General features: G+C 40.3%; 1 protein-coding gene across 7 annotated transcripts in view; it reads right to left on the reverse strand.

Moving 5' to 3' along the window:
• The window catches only part of ADAMTSL1 (ADAMTS like 1), a 443,802-nt gene that overhangs the window by 66,818 nt on the left and 354,724 nt on the right, over positions 1-22,260 (reverse strand). For all 7 annotated transcript variants that reach the window (XM_063650521.1, XM_054500641.2, XM_063650519.1 and 4 more), the window contains one exon: positions 19,444-19,578. In XM_063650521.1, the coding sequence (XP_063506591.1) occupies positions 19,444-19,578 (135 nt within the window). The remainder of the gene's footprint in view (positions 1-19,443; positions 19,579-22,260) is intronic.

Consider the following 22,260-nt stretch of genomic DNA (forward strand, 5'->3'; position numbering starts at 1 on the left):
CTGGAACAAAGGAATTACCTGAGAGAGAAATAGGATGGAAGAATGGATGTAAAGGTTAGGTCTGAATAGCAAAGAACCTTGAATGTCAGATTAAAATATTCTAAATGATTAAGCACACCATATTCCCATGCCAGCTTCTATTATACATGGGTTGCAGAAGATGGAGAAGTAACTTGTAAAATCTACTCAATCCCTGAGAATCATTTTTTAAAAGTACTGATGCCTTGTCCCATCCTGAGATCTTGAATTAATTGGTCTCTGTTGGAATATTTGTTTCTAAACTTCCCAGATGACTCTACTGTGCAATTGGGACCCCCTCTTACTAGATGAAGGAAATGGCCAGGCACGTGCCTGCAGAAGCTCAGGGCCAGGTAGACAGAGCAGGTGCCCAGCACATGTGAGCCAAATTAAATCAGCAATATTGGCTTGTACCAGAGCCAGCCTGATAAGACTCTGTTTTACTAGAGTCAGCTCTATAATATTCAGTTGGCCACATGGTTTCCAATAAAATAAATCACTTTTGCCTGCCCCTGTCTAATGCTGGAAAAGCCCATGATGCTCAATGCAATATTGCGTCTGTTTATAAATGTGGGCATTTATAGATTTTTCTCTCACTGTTGCTTTAACGTGACCATTTACAAGGCCTTACACAACTTACCCTCTGCCTCCTGTTGCCTCTCTGATCTCTTCTCCTTCTGTGTACTCCCTCTGTTACCTCACTGTGGCCACACTGGCCTTTTTTTTGTTCCTGGAACACACTAGGCATGCATGTTTCATGCAGGCGGAACTCCGCACTCATTCTTCCTGTGCCTGGGATGCTCTTCTCCTCTCTTCTCTCTCCAGACATGTGAAGGCTCAAGAGCACACATTCATGTCTTTGCTCAAGAACTGCTTTCTCAGTGAGCCCTCTCTGGCCTGTTGTATTTTAAATTGGAACCTCCTTCCAACATAGGCACCACCTCTCTCTCTTATCCTGCTTTATTTTTCTTTACAGCATTTATTACCTTCTACCATATGATGCCATTTGCTTCTTTATACGTTTATTTTCTATTTCTCCTACTATAACATCAGTTCTACGAGAGGAGGGACTTTGTTTTGTCTCTGCTGCCTTCAATGGTGCTGAAAACATGGAAGGAACTCAGTAAGTGTGTCTATTGTATCAGTGCATGGAATACTTTGCCTCATCCTTTGAGGCTGAGCTTGAGCAGTTCCTCTGTTAAATGCCCCCTACCCCTACCCCAATTACCCTTTCATCAAAGAAAGCAGTCCCCACTCCTGTTCCTTTTGATTTCCTATGCAGCCTATAGAGCTTTTCTCACACTCATGATTGACTTTTCTGTCTGTCCTAACACTTCTGAGCTGTTCAAAAACTGGGAGAAAGGCACACGACCTAGAATTTAATAAAGCCTGAGCAGGTAGATGTTAAGGAAATGAGCAGGACTTAGCAAACAGAAGCTTTGGGGTATTCTCCTCCTTATAACTACACATTCTGCATTACACACCCATGTAGCTCTCAATTTATTCTAACATCTTGGCTTGAGTGGTCTGGGATGTGTCACCACCACTAGGAGGTACATGAGAATTTCAGTGAGAAAAACCCCCCAAATCTGATGTCTTTGAGACTCTGTTCATTCTATGGCTGATGTTTCCCTTCTCATGTTAATCTATTTACCAAGTCCCGTTGAAGTTACCTCTTACAGATCCCTGAATTCATCTACTTCTGTCCATTTTTTCCACCTTTGTACTTTATGCCACAGTAATCTATGGTTACCTGGAATACTGCAACAATTTCCTAAACAGGGGACTCTATCTAGCCTCTTCCCCTAAAAAAACCATCCTCTACACACCAGTCAGAATAAGCTTTTAAAAATGCAAATTAGACAATCTCTTTCTTGTTTTTAAGCTGTTTAAGACTTCCCATTGCACTTAGGGCAAAGTGTAAATATCTTACAGAGTGCCAGCAATTTGCTCCACCTCCCTCTTTAGCCTTGTCTAAGGCCACTCCCCCTTACCTCTGACCAAAAAGGTTCTTGAAAGGTTTTCTATTTTCATTCTTTATAACCTCTGTTGGCTCCTCTACCTGAAGTGCTCATCCCCTCTCCTCACCTGGGTAACCTCTATCCAGTCTTCCAGTCTTGCTCAAACATTGGTTTCTCAAAGCAACCTTGGCCAAGCTGAGACCTGAAAAGCCCCCAGCTCTTCCTGCTTCCATTATGCTCTTCTTATTTGAACTACTTTCCCATCAGACTCTAAGTGCCCCCACTGGAATCACACTGCAAAGGACTACGAACATTGATTTGTTTGGCTTGTTACTGTATCCTCAGTACCTAGAACAGTGCCTGGTATAGTAAACAGATGCTCAATACTTTTTTTTGAATAAATGAATGAGGACTAGGTTTGTATTTATCTTATTTACTGTGTGTCCTTGGCTCACAGTACCCTGTTTGGCACACAGTAGGCACTTGGTAAATACTTCTTGAATAAGTAAATGGAACTATTTTTGAGACAGTGCTTTCCTAGGCCCTTTATCATGAATTTCAACTTTGGATATTAATATTTATTCAACTGTTTTCTCATACACCCTCCTACTTTGAGAGGGTTACATGTGAACACTGTGAGCTCTGCCTTTAGACTCCAGACCTGGGTCCCGTATTCCAACCACAGTTTTCATACCAGCGTGATATTATTTGTAGGAGTGTCCTAGTCTTAACCTCAGTGTTGGAGAAAGAAGTAATTCCTTCACATTTTTGCATGAGATTTAGGGTCAATAAGAGCCTTGCCGCTCTTAGCAGGGATGTCTGAACTGCATCTCATGCCAGCTGGGTTCTGCAATTCTCAGCAGAGGAATAAGCAGAGAAAAAAATGCATAAGCCACCTGTCTTGGGTAGTCAGAATAACACTGCCCAACTGCAATGTGTGGGCTGTGGCCTCACAGCCCGGCTTTGCATGGCTAGAAGGGCTCTAAGAAGTGGAGCTGCCACACGTGCAGGCCCTGCCTGTGATGGGCCTGTGGCCCTGGTGAGCATGTTGGTGCTACCATGTGTGTTGGCTGTGCCCCCTCGAGCCTCCCACCAGGGAGAAGGGCCAGGCACAATGAATTCTTTCATGGAAAGTCTTCACTCTGCACACTCAGGTTGGAATGACTGCCCACATCTCCCTCCTCTTGGTAAATCACAAGGCATGAGAAAAAGCTGGTGCTGTTTGCTCTCTGTGGGGCTGACATGTGCCTCCAATGGAGATTTGTGAGGAGTTCCTCTGAAGGAGGCATGGGAGATTGCTCACTAAGGAGAGTGTGCTGCTAAAAAGAGGGGTCGGGCCAAATGTATGCCAAAAGATATTGAACAGCACCTAAATAAGATGCTGGAAAAAGGCACTGTTTTTATTAAGCCACATGTAATTACATATTTTAGGTTTTTTTTCTTTTTTCTTTTTTTTTTTTTTTTTTTTTTTAAAAGAGACAGGATCTCACTTGTTGCCCAGGCTGGAGTGCAGTGGTGCGATTATAGCTCACTTGCAGCCTCCACCTCCAGGGCTCGTGATCCTCCCACCTCAGCCTCCCAAGCAACTAGGACTACACCTCAGCCTCCCAAGTAGCTTGGACTACAGGACTGCACCACCATGCCTAGTTAAATTTAAAACAATTTTTTGTAGAGATAAGGTCTTGCTGTGTTGCCCAGGCTGGTCTTAAACACCTGACCTCAAGCAATTCTCCCATCTCAGCCTCCCAAAACATTGGGATTACAGGTGTGAATCACCATGCCCAGCCTAGTTATTTTTTATTTATTTATTTTTAAACTGGAGCCACCTGAGGTTATCTAATTCTGGCAAAACTCCAGGCTCTTTAGAGCTTTTCTCTTTCCCTGCCTTTCTGAGGACAATTTCTACTCCTCTAGGTTTTCGCGTGTGTGTGTGTATGTGTGTGTGTGTGTGTGTGTGTGTGTGTGTGTGTGTAATATGGTTTGGCTGTGTCCCCACCCAAATCTCATTTGAATTATACTTCCCACAATTCCCACATGTCATGGGAGAAACCTGCTGGGAGGTGACTGAATCATGGGGGCAGGTCTTTCCCATGCTGTTCTTGTGATAATGAATGAGTCTCATGAGATCTGATGGTTTTAAAAATGAGTTTTCCTTGCATAAGCTCTCTCTTTGCCTGCCACCATCCATGTAAGACGTGACTTGCTTCTCCTTGCCTTCTGCAATGATTGTGAGGCCTCCCCAGCCAGGTGGAACTGTAAGTCCATTAAACCTCTTTTTCTTCCCAGCCTCGGGAAGAAAACAGCAGCATGAAAACAGGCTAATACAGTGCATCTTTTAGGGTCTTTGACCTCATGGAGGCCTAAGCCAGTGACAGGATGAAAGACACGGAGATACAGTGGGAAGGATGTGATCCTTAGAAACAGGGAATATGTCACGACTCCCATAAGACCTTGGTGTCCTTTCCAATAATAAGGTAGAGGGACCAGATCAGGGGTTGGCAAACATTTTCTGTAAAGGGGCAGATAGGAAATAATTTAGGTTTTTGGGCCATATGGTGCCTGTCACACGTACTCAATTCTGCTGTTGTAATATGAAAGCAGCCACAGACAACACTTGGGTAAATGAATGGGTATGGCTCCATTATAGTAAAACTGTATTTATAAAAACACGTGGTTTTTGTAAATCTGCAGAGGATCCCCTTGAGTATGCCACAGAATGTGTATTGGTGGCATGTGTGTGAAGTAGGGGAAGAACCACTTAAAAGAATTAGAAGTACCAGTGTCCAAGGCTCACACAGGGTAGGGAATAGTATCTGTTTCCACCAGCCAGACCTTATGATTTATAGGGCATTAAGTAGAATGTGGTATAAGAGACAAACATATCAATGAAATAGCATAGAGAATCCAGAAATATACCCACGTATATAAGAACAATTGATTTTCCAGAAAGATGCAAAGGCAACTCAGTGGAGAAAGGATATTTTCAGCAAATTGTAGTAGATAAGTTGGATGTCCATATGTATAAAAACAAACTTCAATATATAGCTCATATCATATACAAAGCTAACTAAAAATACATCATATACCTAACTTAAAACTTAGAATTATGAAACTTCTAGAAGAAAATATGAGAATATCTTTGAGATAGGAGTAGGCAAAGATTTCTTAAATACAATGCTAAAAGAATGAGCACTAAAAGAAGAAATGGAGAGTCTTAGCGAGAGCCATCAGGCAAGAGAAAGAAATAAAAGGTGGGGTGGAGCCAAGATGGCCGAACAGGAACAGCTCCGGTCTACAGCTCCCAGCGTGAGTGATGCAGAAGATGGGTGATTTCTGCATTTCCATCTGAGGTACTGGGCTCATCTCACTAGGGAGTGCCAGACAGTGGGTGCAGGACAGTGGGTGCAGTGCACTGTGCACGAGCTGAAGCAGGGCGAGGCACTGCCTCACTCGGGAAGTGCAAGGGGTCAGGGAGTTCCCTTTCCTAGTCAAAGAAAGGGGTGACACACGGCACCTGGAAAATCGGGTCACTCGCACCCTAATACCGTGCTTTTCCAACGGGCTTAAAAAACAGCACACCAGGAGATTATATCCCGCACCTGGCTCGGAGGCTACGCCCACAGAGTCTCCCTGATTGCTAGCACAGCAGTCTGAGATCAAACTGCAAGGTGGCAGCGAGGCTGGGGATCTGAGAACAGGCAGACTGGCTCCTCAAGCGGGTCCTTGACCCCCGAGCAGCCTAACTGGGAGGCATCCCAAGTAGGGGCAGACTGACACCTTACATGGCCGGGTACTCCTCTGAGACAAAACTTCCAGAGGAACGATCAGGCAGCAGCATTTGCGGTTCACCTAGATCCACTGTTCTACAGCCACCACTATTCTACAGCCACCGCTGTTCTGCAGCCACCGCTGCTGATACCCAGGCAAACAGGGTTTGGAGTGGACCTCTAGCAAACTCCAACAGACCTGCAGCTGAGGGTCCTGTCTGTTAGAAGGAAAACTAACAAACAGAAAGGACATCCACACCAAAAACCCTTCTGTACATCATCACCATCATCAAAGACCAAAAGTAGATAAAGCCACAAAGATGGGGAAAAAACAGAGCAGAAAAACTGGAAACTCTAAAAAGCAGAGCGCCTCTCCTCCTCTAAAGGAACGCAGCTCCTCACCAGCAACGGAACAAAGCTGGACGGAGAATGACTTTGATGAGCTGAGAGAAGAAGGCTTCAGATGATCAAACCACTCCAAGCTACAGGAGGAAATTCAAACCAATGGCAAAGAAGTTAAAAACTTTGACAAAAAATTAGATGAATGGATAACTAGAATAACCAATGCAGAGAAGTCCTTAAAGGAGCTCATGGAGCTGAAAGCCAAGGCTCGAGAACTACGTGAAGAATGCAGAAGCCTCAGGAGCCGATGCGACCAACTGGAAGAAAGGGTATCAGTGATGGAAGATGAAATGAATGAAATGAAGCAAGAAGGGAAGATCAGAGAAAAAAGAATAAAAAGAAACAAACAAAGCCTCCAAGAAATATGGGACTATGTGAAAAGACCAAATCTACATCTGATTGGTGTACCAGAAAGTGACGGGGAGAATGGAACCAAGCTGGAAAACACTCTGCAGGATATTATCCAGGAGAACTTCCCCAATCTAGCAAGGCAGGCAAACATTCAGATTCAGGAAACACAGAGAACGCCACAAAGATACTCCTCGAGAAGAGCAACTCCAAGACACATAATTGTCAGATTCACCAAAGTTGAAATGAAGGAAAAATGTTAAGGGCAGCCAGAGAGAAAGGTTGGGTTACTCACAAAGGGAAGCCCATCAGACTAACAGCAGATCTCTCGGCAGAAACTCTACAAGCCAGAAGAGAGTGGGGGCCAATATTCAACATTCTTAAAGGAAAGAATTTTCAACCCAGAATTTCATATCCAGCCAAACTAAGCTTCATAAGTGAAGGAGAAATAAAATCCTTTACAGACAAGCAAATGCTGAGAGATTTTGTCACCACCAGGCCTGCCCTAAAAGAGCTCCTAAAGGAAACACTAGACATGGAAAGGAACAACTGGTACCGGCCACTGCAAAAACATGCCAAAATGTAAAGACCATCCAGACTAGGAAGAAAACTGCATCAACTAACGAGCAATATAATCAGCTAACATCATAATGACAGGACAAAATACACACATAACAATACTAACTTTAAATGTCAATGGGCTAAATGCTCCAATTAAAAGACACAGACTGGCAAATTGGATAAAGAGTCAAGACCCATCAGTGTGCTGTATTCAGGAAACCCATCTCACGTGCAGAGACACACATAGACTCAAAATAAAGGGATGGAGGAAGATCTACCAAGCAAATGGAAAACAAAAAAAGGCAGGGGTTGCAATCCTAGTCTCTGATAAAACAGACTTTAAACCAACAAAGATCAAAAGAGACAAAGAAGGCCATTACATAATAGTAAAGGGATCAATTCAACAAGAAAAGCTAACTATCCTAAATATATATGCACCCAATACAGGAGCACCCAGATTCATAAAGCAAGTCCTGAGTGACCTACAAAGAGACTTAGACTCCCACACATTAATAATGGGAGACTTTAACACCCCACTGTCAACATTAGACAGATCGACGAGACAGAAAGTTAACAAGGATATCCAGGAATTGAACTCAGCTCTGCACCAAGCGGACCTAATAGACATCTACAGAACTCTCCACCCCAAATCAACAGAATATACATTTTTTTTCAGCACCACACCACACCTATTCCAAAATTGACCACATTCTTGGAAGTAAAGCACTCCTCAGCAAATGTAAAAGAACAGAAATTATAACAAACTGTCTCTCAGACCACAGTGCAATCAAACTAGAACTCAGGATTCAGAAACTCACTCAAAACTGCTCAACTACATGGAAACTGAACAACCTGCTCCTGAATGACTACTGGGTACATAACAAATGAAGGCAGAAATAAAGATGTTTGTTGAAACCAATGAGAACAAAGATACAACATACCAGAATCTCTGGGACACATTCAAAGCAGTGTGTAGAGGGAAATTTATAGCACTAAGTGCCCACAAGAGAAAGCAGGAAAGATCCAAAATCGACACCCTAATGTCACACAATTAAAAGAACTAGGAAAGCAAGAGCAAACACATTCAAAAGCTAGCAGAAGGCAAGAAATAACTAAAATCAGAGCAGAACTGAAGGAAATAGAGACACAAAAAACCCTTCAAAAAATAAATGAATCCAGGAGCTGGTTTTATGAAAAGATCAACAATATCGATAGACTGCTAGTAAGACTAATAAAGAAGAAAAGAGAGAAGAATCAAATAGACACAATAAAAAATGATAAAGAGGATATCACCACTGATCCCACAGAAATACAAACTACCATCAGAGAATACTACAAACCCCTCTATGCAAATAAACTAGAAAATCTAGAAGAAATGGATAAATTCCTCGACACATACACCCTCCCAAGACTAAACCAGGAAGAAGTTGAACCTCTGAATAGACCAATAACAGGCTCTGAAATTGTGGCAATAATCAATAGCTTACCAACCAAAAAAAGTCCAGAACCAGATGGATTCACAGCCGAATTCTACCAGAGGTACAAGGAGGAGCTGGTACCATTCCTTCTGAAACTATTCCAATCAACAGAAAAAGAGGGGATCCTCCCTAACTCATTTGATGAGGCCAGCATCATCCTGATACCAAAGCCTGGCAGAGACACAACAAAAAAAGAGAATTTTAGACCAATATCCTTGATGAACATTGATGCAAAAATCCTCAATAAAATACTGGCAAACCGAATCCAGCAACATATCAAAAAGCTTATCCACCATGATCAAGTGGGCTTCATCCCTGGGATGCAAGGCTAGTTCAACATATGCAAATCAATAAATCTAATCCAGCATATAAACAGAACCAAAGACAAAAACCACATGATTATCTCAATAGATGCAGAAAAGGCCTTTGACAAAATTCAACAACCCTTCATGCTAAAAACTCTCAATAAATTAGGTATTGATGGAACGTATCTCAAAATAATAAGAGCTATCTATGACAAACCCACAGCCAATATCATACTGAATGGGCAAAAACTGGAAGCATTCCCTTTGAAAACTGGCCCAAGACAGGGATGCCCTCCCTTCACCACTCCTATTCAACATAGTGTTGGAAGCTCTGGCCAGGGCAATTAAGCAGGAGAAGGAAATACAGGGTATTCAATTAGGAAATGAGGAAGTCAAATTGTCCCTGTTTGCAGATGACATGAATGTATATCTAGAAAACCCCATCGACTCAGCCCAAAATCTCCTTAAGCTGATAAGCAACTTCAGCAAGGTCTCAGGATACAAAATCAATGTACAAAAATCACAAGCATTCTTATACACAAACAACAGACAAACAGAGAACCAAATCATGAGTGAACTCCCATTCACAATTGCTTCAAAGAGAATAAAATACCTAGGAATCCAACTTACAAGGGATGTGAAGGACCTCTTCAAGGAGAACTACAAACCACTGCTCAATGAAATAAAAGAGGATACAAAAAAATGGTAGAACATTCCATGCTCATGGGTAGGAAGCATCAGTATCATGAAAATGGCCATACTGCCCCAGGTAATTTATAGATTCAATGCCATCCCCATCAAGCTACCAATGACTTTCTTCACAGAATTGGAAAAAACTACTTTAAAATTCATATGGAACCAAAAAAGAGCCCGCATCGCCAAGTGAATCCTAAGCCAAAAGAACAAAGCTGGAGGCATCACGCTACCTGACTTCAGACTATACTACAAGGCTACAGTAACCAAAACAGCATGGTACTGATACCAAAACAGAGATGTAGATCAATGGAACAGAACAGAGGCCTCAGAAATAATGCCACATATCTACAACCATCTTATCTTTGACAAACCTGACAAAAACAAGCAATGGGGAAAGGATTCCCTATTTAATAAGTGGTGCTGGCCAGTTAGAATGGCAATCATTAAAAAGTCAGGCAACAACAGGTGCTGGAGAGGATGTGGAGAAATAGGAACACTTTTACACTGTTGGTGGGACTGTAAACTAGTTCAACCATTGTGGAAGTCAGTGTGGCGATTCCTCAGGGATCTAGAACTAGAAACACCATTTGACCCAGCCATCCCATTACTGGGTATATACCCAAAGGGCTAGAAATCATGCTGCTATAAAGACACATGCACACGCATGTTTATAGCAGCACTATTCACAATAGCAAAGACTTGGAACCAACCTAAATGTCCAACAATGATAGACTGGATTAAGAAAATGTGGCGCATATACACCATGGAATACTATGCAGCCATAAAAAAGGATGAGTTCATGTCCTTTGTAGGGACATGGATGAGACTGGAAACCATCATTCTCAGGAAACTATCGCAAGGACATAAAATCAAACACCGCATGTTCTCACTCAGGTGGGAATTGAACAATGAGAACACATGGACACAGGAAGGGGAACATCACACACTGGGGACTGTTGTGGGGTGGGGGGAGTGGGGAGGAATAGCATTAGGAGATATACCTAATGCTAAATGACGAGTTGATGGGTGCAGCACACCAACATGGCACATGTATACGTATGTAACAAACCTGCACATTGTGCTCATGTACCCTAAAACTTAAAGTATAATAATAATAATAATAATAATAATAATAAAAAGAAATAAAGGCATCCAAATAAGAAAATAAGTCAAACTATCTCTCTTCACTGACTATATGATTATACATCTAGAAAACCCTAAAGACTTCCAAAAGGCTCCTGGAATTGATAAATGACTTCAGTAAAGTTTCAGGATACAGAATCAATGTACAAAATCAGTAACATTTCTATATACCAATAACCTTCAAGCTGAGGGCCAAATCAAGAATGCAATGCCATTTACAATAGCAACACAAAAATACACAAAAATAAAATATCTAAGAATATATCTGACCAAGAAGGTTAAATATCTCCACAAGGAGAACTATAAACCACAATGCTGAAAGAAATAATAGATGACATCCATAAATGGAAAAGCATTCCATGCTTATGGATTAGAAGAATCAATATCATTAATATGGCCATACTGCCCAAGGCAATCTACAGATTTAATGGTATTATTATAAAACTACCAACATCATTTTTCACAGAATTAGAAAAAACTATTCTAAAATTCATATGCAACCAAAAAAGAGCCTGAATAGCCAAAGTAATCCTAAATAAAAAGAACAAAGATAGAAGCATCATGCTACCCAACTTCAAACTATACTACAGGGCTACAGTAACCAAAACAGTTCTCAGAAGTAATTGAAACAAAGCAAAAAATTGACAAGTTGGACTTAATCAAACTAAAGAGCTTCTGCACAGCAAAAGCAACTATCAACAGAGTAAACAGACAACCTACAGAATGGGAGAAAATATTCAAAACCTGTGTATCCAACAGAGGTCTAATATTCAGAATCCATAAGGAACTTAAATTGAGCAAGCAAAAAACAAGTAACCCCATTAAAAATGGGCAAAAGACAGGAACAGACATTTCTCAAAAGAAGACAATGAGATACCATTTCAGACCAGTCAAAATGGCTACAATTTAAGCATCAAAAAACAACAGATGCTGGTGATGCTGCAGAGAAAAGGGAATGCTTTTATACTGATGGTGGGACTGTAAATTAGTTTAGCCGCTGTGGAAAGCAGTTTGGATATTTCTCAAAGAACTTAAAACACAACGATCATTCAATCCAGCAGTCCCATTGCTGGGTATGTATTCAAAAGAAAATAAATCATTCTACCAAAAAGACACATGCATTTGTGTGTTCATTGCAGCACTATTCACAGTAGCAAAGACATGGAATCAACCTAGGTGCCCAGCAACAGTGGATTGGATAAATAAAATGTAGTACATATATACCATAGGATACTAGGCAGCCATAAAGAGAATGAAATCATGTCCTTTGCAGCAACATGGATGCAGCTGGAGGCCATTATCCTAAGCAGGATAATGCAGGAACAGAAAACCAAATACCACATGTTCTCACTTAGAAGTGGGAACTAAACATTGGGTACTCATGGACATAAAAATGGCAACAGTAGACACTGGGGACTACTAACGAGAGAGGAAAGGAACAGGGCAAGAGCTGAAAAACTATTGGGTACTATATTCAGTATCTGGGTGATGGGATCAATCACACCTCAAATCTCAGCATCAGGCAATATACCCATGTAACACACCTGCACATGTACCTCCTGAATCTAAAATAAAAGTTGAAATGGTTTTAAAAAATTAAGAAAATAATAAGTTGAACCTCATCAAAATCAAAATCTACTCTTTGAAAGACATTGTTAAGAGAATGAAAATACAGCTGCTGACTGGAACAAAGTATTTGGAAATTACATATCTCATTAAAAGACTTGTATTCAAAATATATTAAAACACTGAAAATTTGATGTAAGTAAACAACTCAATTTTTAAATAAAGGGCCAAAAAATTGAGCAGACATTTTACCAAAGAAGAAATCAGGATGGCAAATAAACACATGAATAGATGTTCAACACTACTAGAAATTAAGGGAATACAACTTAAAACCACAATGAGAAACCCCTATACACACAGTAGAATGTCCAAAATGCAAAAGACCAACTACAGTAAGTTTTGGTGAGGACAAGGAGAACTCAGAACTTTCTTACACTGCTGGAGGGAATGTAAAGTAGCACAGCTACTTTGGAAAACAGTTTGGCTGTTTCTTAAAATGTTAAATATATACCTATGATACGAGCAAGTCATTTCACTCCTAGGTGTTTAACCAAGAGAAATGAAACCATGTGTGCATACAAAGATTAATATACATGAGTTTCACAGCAGATTTGTAATCACTAGAAACTGGAAATAACGATTCAGTCTCTGAACAGGGGAATGATTAAACAAACTGTAGTATATACAATGAAATACTAATTAGCAATAGAAATGCCCTGTTGATCCATGTTACAATATGGATGAATGTCAAAGTAATTATTCTGAGTGAAAGAAATAAAATATCCCAAAGGCATTAGTCCTTTTCTATAACATTCTATAAAATGCAATCTAGTTTACCCTGACATAAATCAGATCAGTGTTCACCTAGGGTGGGAGCAGTGGTGGTTGGGGGCAGGGGTATGAGGGAACAATTACAAAGGGATATGAGGTAACTTTGGGGGCTGATAAACATGTTCATTATATTGATTGTGGTGATGATTTCACAGGCGTATACATATATCAAAACATCATATTTTAAACTTTAAATATGTATTATATATTGAATATCAACTACCAGATTGTCAAATATGGGTCAAACATATAAAGAAGTATTTGTATCTTATAAATGAATAACAAAGAAGGTGAAAGATCTCCACAAAGACAACTGCAAAACACTGCTCAAAGAAATCAGAGATGACACAAACAAATAGAGAAACATTCCATGCTCATTGATAAGAAGAATCAACATTGTTAAAATGGTCATACTGCCTAAAACAACTTACAGATTCAATGTTATTCCTATTAAACTATCAACGACATTTTTCACAGAACTAGGAAAAACTATTTAAAAATTCATGTGGAACCCCAAAAAAAGCCCGAATAGCCAAAGCAATCCTAAGCAAAAAGAACAAAGCTGGAGGCATCACGCTACCCAACTTCAAAGTATACTACAGGGCTATGGTCACCAAAACACATGGTACTGGTACAAAAACAGATACATAGGCCAGTGGAACAGAAGAGAACCCAGAAATAAGGCCACATACCTATGACCATCTAATCTTCGACAAACTGACAAAAACAAGAAATGGGGGAAAGATTCCCTGTTTAATAAATGGTGCTGGGATAACTGGCTAGCCATATAGAGAAGATTAAAACTGAGTCCCTTCCTTACTCCATATACAAAAATTAACTCAAGATGGATTGAAGACTTAAATGTAAAACCCAAGACTGTAAAAACCCTAGAAGACAACCTCGGCATTGCCATTCAGGACATAGGCATGAGCAAAGGTTTCATGATGAAGACACCAAAAGCAATTGCAACAGAAGCAAAAACTGGCAAACAAGATCTAATTAAAGAGCTTCTGCACAGCAAAAGAAACTATCAACAGAGGAAACACAACCTACAGAATGGGAGAAAACTTTTGCAAAGTATACATCTGACAAATGTCTAACATCCAGCATCTATAAGGAACTTAAATTTACAAAAAAACACAATCCCATTAAAAAGTGGGCAAAGATGTGAACAGACACTTTTCAAAAGAAGACATACATGCGTCCAACAATCATATGAAAAAAAACTCAACGTCACTGATTATTAGAGAAACGCAAATCAAAACCACAATGAGATACCATCTCACACCATTTAGAATGGCTATTAATAAAAAGGCAAAAAACAACAGATGCTGGCAAGGTTGTGGAGAAAATGAAATGCTTATGCACTGTTGGTGGGAGTGTAAATTAGTTCAACCATTGTGGAAGACAGTGGTCAACTCCTCAAAGACCTGAAGACAGAAATATCATTCAACCCAGCAATCCCATTATTGGGTATCCCAAAGGAATATAAATCATTCTATTATAAAGACACATGCACATATATGTTCCATGCAGCACAATTCACAATGACAAAGACATGGAATCAACCTAAATGTCCATCAGTGATAGACTGGATAAAGAAAATGTGGTACATATACACCATGGAATATTGTGCAGCCATAAGAAAGAATGAGATCACGTCCTTTGCAAGGACATGGATACAGATGGAGACTATTATCCTCAGCAAACTAATGCAGGAACAGAAAACCAAGTACCTCATGTTCTCACTTATTAAGTAGGAGCCAGATGAGAACAAACGGACACATAGAGGGGAACAAAGCACACACTGGGGCCTATCAGAGGGTGGAGGGTGGGATCAGGGAGAGGATCGGGAAAAATAACTAATGGGTACGAGGCTTTATACCTGGGTGTTGAAATAATCTGCATAACAAGCCCCCATGACACAAGTTTACCCATGTAACAAACCTGCACACGCACCCATGAACTTAAAAGTTAAAAAACAAAACAGAGAAATATCAAAAAAATGATCAAAGGACTTGAATAGGCAATTCATAAATGAATATAAATGACTGATAAACATAATAAAAACAAAATTATAAATGTATTTATACCATTTTTTATATTGTATTTTATACTATTGTATATTCGCCAATTAAAATAGTAAATGTAAAAACTCTTGGTCATACGTAGTCTTGGCAACATTTTGGGGAAATGGGAATTCTCGTACAGTGCTTGTGGGCATATAAAATCGGTAAAACTTTGTTGGAGGGCAATTTGACAATATACAACAAAAATCTAAAACATGCAATGCTTTTGACACAACAATTTCACTTCTAGGAATTGATCCTAAGTAAACAGGGGTGCACACAAGGACTTAGAAATAAAAATATTCATCAGATCTATTTTTGATGTAATAGGAAAATATTATAAAGAACCTAAAAGAGCAACATTAGAGAATTTGTTGAATAAGATATAGTATGTAGAATAAGATATAAAATGAAATTGTAGAAGACTATTTAGAGACATGGAAAGCTGTCTGTTACATACCAGTAAGTGAAAAAATTTATGATCAATATATAGAGTATATTTCATTTTAGGCAAAATATATGTATATTATGTATATTAATGTCTAGGAAGAAGGTATTTGAATGAATTATCTTTGAGTTAGGTAATTATAGATAATTTTCATTGTTTTCCTTCTGCTTCACTGTCTAATTCATTTTTCTACAATGAAGATGTATTGCTCTTATAATAAAAACGCCAATAAAAGTTATTTTTCAAAAAATATCAATGCTAATGCCCTATAAATGATACTGTGAGAAATATTAGTCTTGGGTCTTAGCGGCCAAAAAAAATATTTAGCAAAAGTCTGCAAAAAGGTTTTGGTGCTGCAGGGAGGCCTGAAATGCTGCTGCTCTATAATTGGAGCCCTGTGGGGTACTGCTTGGGTCTGGACCACCAAAAAATGATGGCACGACCACCAGCCTTGCCCTCCAGAACAGTTGGCACAGTTTTGGCCTTCCTGCAAAAAGAATAGCTGCAAACAAGGATAAAAAAAAACAGCACCTGTTTTGCCTGGGACAATGGGTCCAGTTAGGTTGGGTCCTCTTGGCATGGCCGAGCCTCTACTGGGCATTTCTATGTCTAAGCCATACGGTCAAGAGTGTGAGAGCAACAAGCACTTGCTAAGTCCCAAGGTTTCATTTTTATCGTTATGGAAAAGTGAGGCCCAGGTGGGCCTGTGCATGTGTTGCTCAGGCAACATTCCTTTTGGAGAGTTGTAGCAGTGGCTTGAGGTGAAATCAATACCAGGGTGTCTGATAACTAAAATAGCCAGTTCTGGAATAGTCTCACCTACTGGGGATCTCAACACTCCAGACTTAATGAAGAAGAATGAGCTCTGACACATGGCTTAAAAAACTCCAACTCTCGCTTCTCCCCTTACTGCTGGGAAACACGAAAATCAGGGTCTATGAGTTACTGTTCCTGTGCCACAGAACCATGAAGTTCTGTAAGGCTGTTACAGCCAGCTGACCTCGTACATAGAGGAAACATACAGTGGCTGGCATCTCACCACTCACTGGCTACAATAGGGCTGGTGAATGGCTTTCATCCTGTATATATCAACTACCACCAGGCTTGGTAAGAACATTAAAATGAATTCCAAGGCAGTGCCTGGGCTGAGTGAAAAAGAATGTCATGACTGACTAGGGATGTCTTGGCTGTGGGAGGAGTGATTAACAGTATCTTTGCCATGTATTTCCACCTTGGTCTAGAATATCTGTTATCCTCAAAATAGGGTTTCTTCATTAAATCTCTCCCACTATCGATTATTCCTACAGAATATCAGATTAATTCTTCTCAAACATTACTTTTAGTATGTCATTCTCCTATTTAAAAACCCTCGAAAGATTTGTTCCCGTTCCCCATGTAGTACATCTACTTCCTTCGTTTTATATTTATGGCTTCCACAATTTGATGTTAATTTCTCAGCAACCCTACACAAAACCTCCTCTCCAGCCTCCCTGGCTTATTTCTCATACCCAGAGCACACAATGTGGTCTGAAAGGGCCGCCTATAGGAGTCAGGGATGGGAGCCTGTCCAGATGGGAGCAACTGGACTAAGACCAGGATGAGGCACTAGCTGGGGAAGTTCAGGATGGATGGAGGGCATTAGGATTGTTGGGGTGAGGGTCTGAGCCAAATCTGCATGGACAAGCTGTGGCTGAGGCTTGTTCGTTTTGATGGCCTAGTTTCTATCCCAGTTTAGCTGCCTGTCATCAGTCTTAAAGCAGTGGTATTTTATAGTTGTTTCTGAACAGACATCTGATACATATCTTGCACATTTTTCATCTTGGGGCTCGTGGAATCTTCTTCACCTTGAGTGCCCATTTCTCTTCCTTTCTCCCTATTTGAATCCCACCCATTCTGCAGTGATCAGCTCCAAAGCATCATAATGAGGCTCTGTCTGTCTCAACCTACTTCTCAGAGTCCTGATACTTGACATCATTGTCTCATTCATCTCCACAATTCCATGTGAGTCTCCTGGTTCTGTAGTGCTGGCGTGACACTGACATTCACCATTCAAGTTCATTTGGTCCAGGCAGTTACATTCAGGGACTTTATGAATACTGACTCACTGTCTCATTCAAATGGAGCAGTCTGGATGTGGACTGGGATTTTAAGGTGTCTCTTAACTGCTGGATTTAAATACCAGCCTAAGGTAACAAAGCACCATAAACTAGCAATGGAATGTGGCAACATAAAGTACAATAAATTCTTATTGCCCATGGCTAAAATGAAACAAAATATTATTCCAGAATAAGGGAGAATGAAAGTAAAGCTATCATGAAAAAATATGAACAGGTTAACTTTTCCAGCATGCTAAATGGCACCTGAGTGACCCAAAAGAGTTATTGAACTTGAAAATAAACAATTGCTGCCACCCTGCTTGTGACTGGGCTGTGATGAACAGTTATGAGAGTTTCTCATAGTGATTCTAAAATAAAGAAGTTCACAATGCACATTTCATTTGAAATAAGTTTACTATTTGTAAGCCAAAGGCAATATGCAATTTGAAACTTCTATTAATTCTGATCAACATGATACAGAAAAACTCAGTGCCAAACTTGTATAAATCATGAGCAACAGAATAGGGCTACTTGTTACTTTCCCTGTGTCTTATTTTTACTCAAGTCAAAAATAGAGAAATCAGATTTTTCCATATGCTGATAAGCTATGAAGATTCTTTGCAAGTTTCAGATGAAAATGAAAATTGAAGGTCGTCTTTCTGTGCTCTAATACTAAAGATACCAGACCCCTGTGGCCATGTTGATAAGTCATCACCAATATGACTGGGAACCCACTGGCCTCCTGTTCCTTGCTAGTTGGTGGGTAAAAGAATACAGAAGCTTTAAACTTTGAGCCACAGGAATAATTCTAGCTATTATTGTCAACATTAGGGATCACATAGAGTTAGTATGAAGATTTTCCCCACTTTGTAGGCCTTGGCTTTTTGTTTTATTTTAAAGAGGAGTTTTAGATCTTAGGCTCACAGCACAAGAGGAAGGTACAGAAACTTCTCATATATTCCCTGTCCCTGCACATGTATAGGCCTATTTCCCCGCCCCCCTACCAGGCCTTCTGAAGGCAGAAGAATTCTTCTCTTCCACCTTGTCCATCTCCAGAGGTCATGTGTGAAGGTTTTTCTGGCATCTTCATGATTCTGGTGTGGGGGCCCAGGATTTGAATGCCCTCATACAACTCCTTGCTACCAGAGGGCACTACCCATGTGGGAAATAACTTGGTGAAGGTTTCCAACACTAGATGACAGGGAGGTTGTACTTGGTGAAATTAATGCAGCACTTGCCTTGAGGAGTCTATCTGGGTTGGCTTTAGGCTATATCTACAGAAAGTTGTTCTAAATAGTATAGTCTTCCTTCTGGAGGGTGCTGATATTTGACTTTCTCCTCGAAAGTTGATTATTGCTCTAGTTTAGGTGGGAGGGGATCATGGAGGAGTACTGGGGAATGGTTAGCAAGAGGAGAGGAGATATAGGAGCTGTTCTTTACTGCTGTAACTTTCTCAAAGTTTCAAGAGTCAATCTGATTGAGAGGATTTGGACTATGGCATCAACCCAAGAGGATTCAGAAAGGAGCCATATTGGAATCTAGACAAGCCACAGAGTCCAGACTAACAACTGCATTCACCTCATATGGAAAGTCAGCCAAGTTTCCACTGGTGAGTCTGGATTCTGTAGGCAATTTAGTGATTTCCTGTTGGCCACCCCCCACCGCTGCCTCCTTCCCACCTGCAAGCAGTCACCCATCCATAAATCCTGTCCAGTCCTGGATTTCTGCCCAATGTTTCCAAGGGTTAGACTCACCAAGGAGAGCAGAATTCCCAGGATCCAGGACCAGCTGTGTTCCCAGAGGAGATGTCAGCACTGAAGGAAGGTTCGGTCCAGTGGCAGCGAGCAAGGCCTTGATGTCTTCCAACTGTGTGGGGACTTGGGGGGGATCTGTGAGAAGGCAGAGGATGGATCAGGCAGGTTAAAGCACAAGGCTGTGTCAAGGGAAGAGGAAGAGGTGGGTATGCATGTATGTGCACATGTATGCGTATATGTAAGATAGGCATTACTATTGTTGCCTTTTAACATTATTTTTCCTATAGAGGAGTCCCTATCAAGGTGAGTCTGAATTTCAAACTTAATACAGGTATTTGATGCCTGAAAAACAAGGTCAGTAAGAAGAAGCAGGCATACCAAGTTCAGGGGTTTCTCACTTTAGACCCCTGGGTACCTACACATTTGTAGATAAGTTAAACTATATCATAAAGACACTTTTTTAAAAAAGTGAATTTTAGCATTTACTATGCCAAGTTCTGTGCTAAATACATTTCAGTCCATTTTTCATTTAGCCCTAGTAACAGTCTTTAGAATGAGGCACTTTGTTATTGTCCGCACAGATAAACACCACAGGAATTTCTTATTTAAAAGGACCCTTTTCTATGAAGCAAAAGATGCAATTGTGAAGTTTATGAGTTAATTTGCTTTGTGGTTTGGATTTTTATGCCTAAGTAGGACCTAGATAAAGCAGGGAGGAGAATGTTGCTAAGCGATGCTTCATCATTCAGAATCTTACAAGGAATTAGCGCTGAAGTCATCAGAGGTCCCAGTTGATCAATGCTAAAAGTGACTAAAATGGGAAATATATAGTGGCTTATCATTTCTGCTGGACAAATAAAGAGGCAAGAACCTGCTTAACTTAGTGGTGGGATGATCCCAGATTCTCTTGGAAAAGCAGCAGATCCCTTTTCCCCTCTTCCTGCATCTCCTGAGGAACTGCAATTTACACTCCCAAGGCCAGCTCCCAGCTTTTTTTCCAGAGCACTTGTTGGAATGGAAGCAGCAGCCCAGGAGTATTGCTCTTGAAATGGATGGTCATTTCAACAGCATTCTGCAACAGCCCTACTACATGCCTGGCACCTTGTAAGGCACTTGTTAGGGCTGGTGAATTAATAAGTCATGATGGTGCCTGAGTCTACTTGAAAAACATACCTTCAGTCTTTCTGTCTTTGACTGACAAAGACCATTGTATAGAGAAAACAATGATGAACTTGAGATTACGTGTGTGTGTGTGTGTGTGTGTGTATACATATATATAAAAATATACTTTAAAAAGAATCCTTTTCATATGGCATAGAGAAAAACATCATGCCTGGGTTCAGGAACCCTCAGTTTGAGCCATGGCTCTGTCATTCACTAATTAGGTCATTTAAATCCTCAGAACCTTAGTTTTCTCATCTACAAAATGAGGTTCCTTTCCAAGATCTCTTTCTACTCTGGAATACCATGATTTTAGGAATTGATGGTGGCAGTTTACTCAAAGCGTCTCTCTTTCTCTCCTCCTCAATACTTCCTCTTGAAACTCATGAAACCTTTGCTTGTTTACTAAGAGCAAAAAGGGGAGGGTACTTTCCATCTTCAAAACAATCAGCTCGTTTTGGGCCATTTGTTGGCCCCTCCTAATGTCCTTACAGCTTTGACAGTAATTTTCCTTTTCAGTGCATGTCCATTTGCTCTTCCCAGGAAAACTGTAAATTCTCCAGTGGTAGAGGCCACCACTTCTATTTCTCCTAAAACTTTACCAGTGTCCAGGTGACAAGGAACTTAATGTCAGTAACATTAAATGGCAACACTTAATGAATATCTGTCCAATGGACTGTATGAATACATGGATGAAAGTCTGCCTTACTACACTTCAAGTCCTCATAGCACAGGTTAAGTCATGGAACTTGGGGTGAAATCTCAGCTTCATCCACAAAATGCCCCCTTTAAAAATTAAGCTACATTTTTGTGGATTAAATGAGACATTGCTTTGATGTTCATAAAGTACCTATTAAAAGCTAACAAATTTTCCTTAATAAACCAATAACTGTGATCAACAAAAGCCTTAAACTTAAGAGTCTTGACTGATTTTTTTGCCCATTAAGTTTGATGAAAATGGGCAAGATGTTTTGCTCTTCGAACACCATGTTCACTGTTACACTGTATTAGAGTTGGAATGCAGTAAGCACCTGCCTACAGAACATACACACTTCTTTGGCAAAGCCACAGTAGCAGTCATACATCTTAGACTTTCATCTCTGTTAGCAGAGACAACAAGGAAGGATTATTAGGGAGAAAAATCTCAGTGGTAAGCACCATAACTCAGTGTGGGGCAATATTCCCTGGGCTCTGGGCTCCAGACTAGCAGCTCAGCTGGATGAAACCCAGTGCAAAACAAATAACATCTTTCTCTGAGCCAATTTTCTGTGGCTTCCTAAGATGGCTGGAGGTTTATGCAGCCACCAGTGAGATGAAAACCTGTTTGGGCCTCTTTGAAATCTGAGTGGGCAGGGTCTAGAAGGACCTATGTGTTGGTATATCTTCAACTCTGGGTGTGAAAACAGAAGTGTAAAGTTTAAATATTTTTCCCTGAGGAAGTCTGTAATGTATGTTTATGTATGTATGTGTGGCATGAATTATTATTTCTTACATCTTTCCTTTTTTTCCTTAGAATGACAGCTTTCTCTAGGTGAGAAAGAGCATAATTAGAGCATAAGTGCTCTAATAATTGCTCTTTTTTTTGAGAAAGCCAAAAAAATTTTTTTTTTAACTTTATCTCCCTAGCACCCAGACTCAGTGGGGAAGAACAGCAGG

Source organism: Pongo pygmaeus, chromosome 13 (assembly GCF_028885625.2).
Source record: "Pongo pygmaeus isolate AG05252 chromosome 13, NHGRI_mPonPyg2-v2.0_pri, whole genome shotgun sequence".
Lineage (NCBI taxonomy): Eukaryota > Metazoa > Chordata > Mammalia > Primates > Hominidae > Pongo > Pongo pygmaeus.